The sequence below is a fragment of the Pygoscelis adeliae genome, unplaced genomic scaffold (assembly GCF_000699105.1).
Source record: "Pygoscelis adeliae isolate BGI_AS28 unplaced genomic scaffold, ASM69910v1 Scaffold478, whole genome shotgun sequence".
In the NCBI taxonomy this organism is placed as follows: Eukaryota; Metazoa; Chordata; class Aves; order Sphenisciformes; family Spheniscidae; genus Pygoscelis; species Pygoscelis adeliae.
The window spans coordinates 382,635-389,375 of record NW_008825283.1 but is presented as its reverse complement, the minus strand read 5'-3'; the positions used below and the strand labels follow the sequence as shown (position 1 = coordinate 389,375).

Below are 6,741 nucleotides of genomic sequence, written 5' to 3'. Positions count from 1 at the left end.
GGCTCCATGTCATAAATGGTGTCACCTGGCACTGGAGCATGGCCATCACATTGGCATGGTGCTGCAGCTGATGGGTCTGCCTTAGCATTCATCAAGACTGGATGCCTCTACCTCCATGGCACAACCAATCCACCGTCCCAGTAAATTGCCCAGGGAGAGAGGAGAACACTTGCAGTGTTTGTCCTGTAATGCTGACAAGCTCTGCCTGTGTTCAGGTAAGGCTTGTAAACTTCTGGGCTGTTTCCAGCCTGGCTGTTGAACTTGGGACTGCGAAATGTCATCGCTGTGGTGTAGGAGCTGCTGATCCTTGTGACCCGAGCGACCTGGAGAGCTCTACTATCAGGCCTGTATTCCTACAAAACACGGCCTGGGGCTGATATGACTCATGGGCCAGCTTCAGTACCTCCACACACTGTGGCCATGGCAGCTGTCCACATGGCAGTTTGTAAGCCAGCATTCCTGAGTTACAGAAACTAAAAATGAGTCTCAAACGTTTCAGAAGCCCAGTCTGTGGAGGAGCAAGCCCTACACCAACACAGACACCAAGTGGTCTTTGCCAAGGGGACTTAGGTGTCCTCTGAGGCCAGCACCCTTGGTGGCAGGTATCCACCAAGGCCCTGGGACTAAGGACCTGCACCTGCTCCAAGGAAACAGCTCAGGCCAGCTCCTGAACTTTCTCAGCACAAGACCTCCCGTAGCCAACCATCCTTGTCTCTGGGGGACTTCATAGTTCCTCTTCCTCACTGCTGTGTGACTCGCGTGCTGCACTCACCGCAAGAGGTGCGGGGTGGTTCAGCCTGCTCAGAGGGGAGCTGGCTCATCCCTTGCATCCAAACACTGCTGAGCAACTGCACGGACCTCTAACAGTCAAGCCTCAGGAGGGGACGGGCCATGGGCTGATTCTAAAGAAGACCATGTTCTGGAAACCTGCCTCTTCAGTGTCTCTGGAAGCTGCTCTGGGCAGCCCTGTAGTGATGTTAGTTTGGAGACCCCAGTGATGTGAGAGGAGTAACAGCGATGCTCAACCCTCTCCACCTGCCTCCACTTCTGGCTTTGTTCCACTTTCCATCTCGTAATGCCATTAGAGCGCAGGGATACAAATCACCAAAAACTGCAGTTTGTATCTGCCATGCCTTTGAAGGAGATGGAAGAGCATTCTGGAGTGGATCCTGCCTGCCTCCAGGCTGCTGGGCCAGGGGATTGAGGCAGTGCTGGAGCCGCCCTGAAAAGAAGGACCCCCCAGGAATGGGTGCACCCTAATGGCTCTGGCTGTCCAAGGAGTCAAGAGCTCTCCACCACACACTTGGAGATGGCCGTCTTCAATGTCAGGACATCCCTGGTGACCTTCAGCTGATCATTCTGATCCATGAGGTGGTGGATGCCCCATCCCTGGAAACATTCAAGGTCAGGTTGGATGGGGCTCTGAGCAACCTGGTTTAGTTGAAGATCCAACTCCCACAGCAAGGGGGTTGGACTAGGTGACCTTTAGAGGACCCTTCCAACCCAAACTATTCTATGATTCTATGGGACCTCTGCATTGCCTCCACCTCTGGGTACTGACCGATCTGCTCGGTATAGAGGAGCTCTGGGGAGGTCCCTCAGAGACCTCCCGCTTGTAAGCCCTGCTCAGCTTCTTTCCTATGTTGTCACCATTACGGTGGAAGACTTATTCTCTCACATTTCCTGTTCCTTGGGAAACAGTTCTCCAGCTTCACATTACCAGGACAGAGGGAGTTTTGCTTCTGAAAGGCTAAGAACTGAGGTCAGGTCTCCAGGCTCCCTCCCACTTCCCTGTGCCTGTGCTGGAGAAATGCAGAGCTGTGTGCTGGCATGGACGAGCCTTCTTGCTCCATTCAGGATTGTCCATTACTGGCTCTCAGCCCTGGCAAGAACCTCCTGTCTTTGTAGCATGCTTAATGCAATGTCCACACAGACACTGCGTAGTGCAACCGCCATGTATGGAGCCCCGCTGCAACCAGCTTTACCCCAGCCAGCTTGGGCACTGATAACATGGCCTTCATGGTGGGTAGCCCTCTCCACCCAGAGCTCAGACAATTAATAACCAAACTAGCTCTCCCCCAGCTAACTCAGGTATGCCCTCGGAGCTGCCACCAAACCCTGCCTGCAGCGCAGGTACGTCCTCAGGTGCTTCCTTGGTGCGGGATCGCAGGGAGCAGCAAGACAGCCTGCACGGGGGCAGAAGCAGAGGTAGCACCTGCACTGCTGGACACGGCAGAGAGTGTGGCTGCCATTTCATCTGACTGAGCTCCAGAGGCCTGACCTGGGGGCTGAAGGAGACTGTACTTTAGGACCCCACATGCGGGGGACATTCCTGTCGAAGGCATTTTCACCGTGGAGCAAACACAAAGCAAGCACAACACCTGGGGAAGTCAGACCTGGAGATTCATGGGGCCCGGCTGGCAAACAGGCACTCCTGCTTGTGCCCAACAGGAGCCCAACATGACCGCGCCGATTTCAGCCTTTCTGCTGCCCCACTAGAGCTGTATGTGGCGGCTGCTCCCTGTGGCGGTGGTGCTGGACGGGAGGCTGACCCGCAGAGCTCCGGCTCCCTTTGGGCTGAGCCTTCCTGTGGCAACTACGGGACGGTGACCTGGGCCCGTCCCTTGGGGTGCACCATGTGTGCCTGTGTGGTGCTACTGGGTGCTGGCTGGGAGGCTGATGGGGAAGGGAGGAGCCCCAGGATGTGTGGTTTCACTCACCCCCTTTTCTTCTCCGCATGGAGGCTTGGAATCAAGAAACAAAAGACAACATGAATGGCATGCACAGTTCCTGCTTTCATTCCCAGCTCCAGCCTCACTGCCTGCCTGCTGTGCCTCTTCCCCGCACGCTCTCCTGCCTCCCAGCATGCTGGCAGGATCAGGCCCTGACAGTGGAGCGCATGCCTGCCTCACTGGGGGCTCTCAGGAGGAAGGCTCAGGCAGGGCAGGGGGTGCAGCACCTTGTGCATCCTCCTCAGCGCTGCTTCTCCTCCATGGGAAGGCCAGTGCCCGTCCCAGCCCCGTGGGTGGGCAGGGACCGACACGGGCTGGGCTCTCCATCAGCCCCACCACTGGGACCAGCTCTCTGCTGAGCCCTCCTCCTCTTCACTCAGACCAGGAAAGCAGAGGGAAGGTGAGATGTCAGAAGGAAGTAAGACCAGGAGGAGGTCTGGATGGCATTTAATGCCTGAGCCATGGAGAAACTCTTTTAAAAAGCTTTTAATCCCTCCCTGCTAACTGAGGAGACACAGCAGTCTGCACGTCTCCCAAAGCCAGTTTCCTCAGCATCAGTAAACGCCAGGACTGCAGGACAGGAGTGCTTTGTTAGCAGCTTGCTGGGAATCTGCTTTTCCAAGGGCACTGGCACGATATGCAGCAAGAAAACGTTAAGGTATGGCTATGGGCATAAGGGATGTTCTGGAAGCCACAGGACAGGGACAGGCTGCAAGGAAAAAGGGGCAGGGACCATCTGACAAAGCTCACTTTAAGAAGCTGCAGGTAAAAATGTCCCTTTCACTAACACCACCATCCCCTCAGAAAAGGAGGGGACTAAACTTGCACACTGCTGAGGCGTGGGGATGCTGACCTGCACGAAAACTCCCCCTTCGCAGTAAAAGCTGGAGGATCAACCACCAGAAGACAAAGTGCGGGAGGAGGAACAATGCCCCATTTTCCCTGTGCCGTGCTCTCTGGAGATGCGTGGTGGGACTGGCTACAGCATACTCCCTGATCCACAGGACATGAAGTAGGGGCTAACCACTACAATTTCCCGGAAAACATGTGGACTAAGACCAGTCACTGGCTACAAATCCCTCTCCCAGGAGACAAGGGCAGCTGCTGCTCCTAGTCCCTCTCCAGGTAGAAGAGAGGCAGTGTCTAGATGCAAAATCCTCAGGGAGACCTAGAGGACTCATCTTTAATATATTCCCTGGCAGAGCGATTTCTCTGCTTTTCGTGACTTCCCTTTCCATGAGCTTGCTCCCCTCCCCCTCAAGCCCAGCAGCTCTGCTTGCCAAAACACATGCAAATGGGGCCCCTTCCCTCACACCGCTGTGGGTTTCCACAGTGCAGGTTGTCCCATGGCGATGTCCCACACCCCACTTGGCACTCGCAAGGCCACGTGCCATGGTTGGGGTGCCCGTCCCTCTGCAAAGGCGCCTGCACAACGTGCGCCAGGCTTCGACTCGGGCGTGATGTTTACCAAAGACAGGCACATGCAGCTGGGGAACATGTTCTCACAGAGGCAACATGCTGCCTGTGCGTGCAAGCAGGCATCCATCACACTGGTTAGGAACAACTTTCAGGACCAGCAACCGAGAGTAAAAATATGAACCCTGGGGTCTGTGCAATATTTGTGCAAAGGGAAGAGCAAAAATGGGAAGAAACGGGCTATTCTGAATCCTATCCTAATGGCTACTAGTAAACACAGCACCTTCAGGTTTAGTAATAAAGGTCTGGAGAAGCGGAGAACAGGCTAGGGTGAAAATCAAGGCAGTGGGCTCAACATAAAATAAATCACAGTGGCCATCAATCAGCTGATGCAAACCCTTAAATGCTGAGATTTGTCCCTTCAAACCCACGTTTGAGTGTGAGCCCGAACCCTCAAGGTTTCTTTCTTTCGGGAGAATCCCACAGGGCTGTAAATCCTGGACATGCATGTAGGACAGGGAGCAGAGCAGAGTAAGAAATGTCATGGACCTTCCTTCAACGCCCTGAAAAAGAGAGGGGGTGGTGGGGTCTCTGCCTAGGTTCCTGCGTCTCAGGTGGGTCTCCTCCCAGGCAGGACAGGGGTCTGCCACGCGCAGCCTCTGTGCCATGGCCAGCAAGCACATCTGTACATACCACCACATTCTCGCACAGCAAAAACATAAATACAAATAGCAGAAGCGTGAGCCAGGGCAGTAGGCAGTGCTGAGAGCAGCTCCCTCTCGCTCTACCAATGCTCTTGGTGGGGGCTTGCAGCACATCCAACTCCTGTGCTGGGTCAGCCCTGAACAGCCTGTTTTGGCAGAGCCAACCTCGCGTGCACCAGAGCTGCATGTCGGAGCGTGGTTGCCCCAAAGACTCCCCCAGAAGGAGGGGTCCCTCCACGTCTCCTGCACCTGGCAGGCTGCGAGGGCGGCCGTTCTGCTAGCCAGCCTCCCCGGCTGGTGGCGGTGCCGGCATTGCCACTGCGAGCGGAGCACCCTGCTCAGCTGCCCTGCAGTGCACCGGGGATAATGCACGGCAAAAACAGCAAATCATTCTGTGCAGAGGAAAGGGACTGCCATTCGGAGGGTGTGTGAACACTGGCACCCCTACGGCCCTCAGCTGGTAGGATGCTACTGGGGGGAACCCAGTGCACTGGGAAGGTGTGGGCTCAATGAGGTCGCCAGAACAGACGGGAAGACTGAGGGGCTTCAGCACAGGGTACCTGGAACTGAGGATGGGGTGGAGGTAGAGAGGCTTTAAGAGAATATAGGAAAACATGTAGATGCAAGCTGGGATACCAAAGCATCTGGAAACGTGGGTAGGCTCTGTAGTGACAGCAGAACGTGTGAGCGTGTGTGCATATGCATGTGTGTGTGTGTGTGTGTGTGTAAGGGGGGGGAGGGCAGCCCATGGGGATGCCAGCTAATCTGACAGCATGTGGTATCTGCCTGGAGGTAGAGGAAAATAAAAACAAGGGGCTGTTCGGAGTGCGGGAGGAGCAGGGTGCCTGATGGATGGGGCACGGGGGCGGCAAGCCTCTCCGCAAGGCCATGGAGGCCCCCAGCTTCTTTCCCCCAGGCCGCCTCTCTGGGGAGGCAGCACTGAAGGGGTGGACTGACTCTACCGGGCTCTCCCGCGCCCCCGTGGCAGTGGCAGCGGGCTCTCAGCCCCCCGTGCCCCACACACCGCTAAGCACAATGGAAACTTCAGCACAGGAGGTGCACGTGTTGCCTCGCGCTCGTGCTCATGCACCCCTCTGGAAAATGGATGTTGGGCAAGTGTGCTGCCTGCTCCGGCCACGGCCCCGCATGCTCCTCATGCACCCCTGCATGCACGCGCGAGCCCCTGCTGCTGCTTACCCAGCTCTTCCAGCTCGGCTGTCATGGACTTGGAACGCAGCGTCAGGGTGGTGCTGGGTGCTCTCTTGGGAGGCGGCGGAGCTGAAAGGAAGAGAGACGGCATTTTGCATTTCTTGTCCAGGAACTTACGAGGAGTGGCCAGATGCAGATGCCACTTCTTCTCCACAGCCTGGATCTCCTCGTACTCGCGGGATGAGGAGTCGCACTGCTGCAGGATCTTATTGAGGCTGCGTGTGGAAGCAAACTTCTTCATGGTCTCGGTAGCACAGTCCCGGGGCACGGGGCAGGCCCCGGCGCGGAGGGGCTGGTGGCTCCCGCAGGCACGTGCACGCTGCCCAGGCTCCCACAACCCTCAGTGGAGGAGAGTCCAAGTCATGTCCCCGGGCTGCGCCTGCCCCCCTGCAGCTACCGGAGATGCTATGGCTATGAAAGCCTCTCGCGAATTAAATCTGTCTCAGGCAGCTGGCTGCCTGCCTGTGGGACTCAGCAAACAGCTTTGATGGCTGCTTCCCCTCCGCACATGCCATGGGTGGAGGGTAGGAGGGAGAAACAAGTCCAGCAGGCCTGATCTCAGTCTCTCATTCCCGCCTCGGCGCAGCGCATCCCCCAGCAAAACACAGCCCACCCACCCTCCTCTGCTGGCTCGGCCGTATCCAGGACGGGGTGAGGCTCCCGCGGCCCTAGTGCTGGAG

At 56.7% G+C, this 6,741-nt stretch overlaps 1 protein-coding gene across 1 annotated transcript in view; it reads right to left on the bottom strand.

Moving 5' to 3' along the window:
• The window catches only part of SHANK3 (SH3 and multiple ankyrin repeat domains 3), a 112,950-nt gene that overhangs the window by 61,023 nt on the left and 45,186 nt on the right, over positions 1-6,741 (bottom strand). Inside the window, exon 4 of the mRNA XM_009329877.1 lies at positions 6,050-6,130. Coding sequence (XP_009328152.1) covers positions 6,050-6,130 — 81 coding nt within the window. The remainder of the gene's footprint in view (positions 1-6,049; positions 6,131-6,741) is intronic.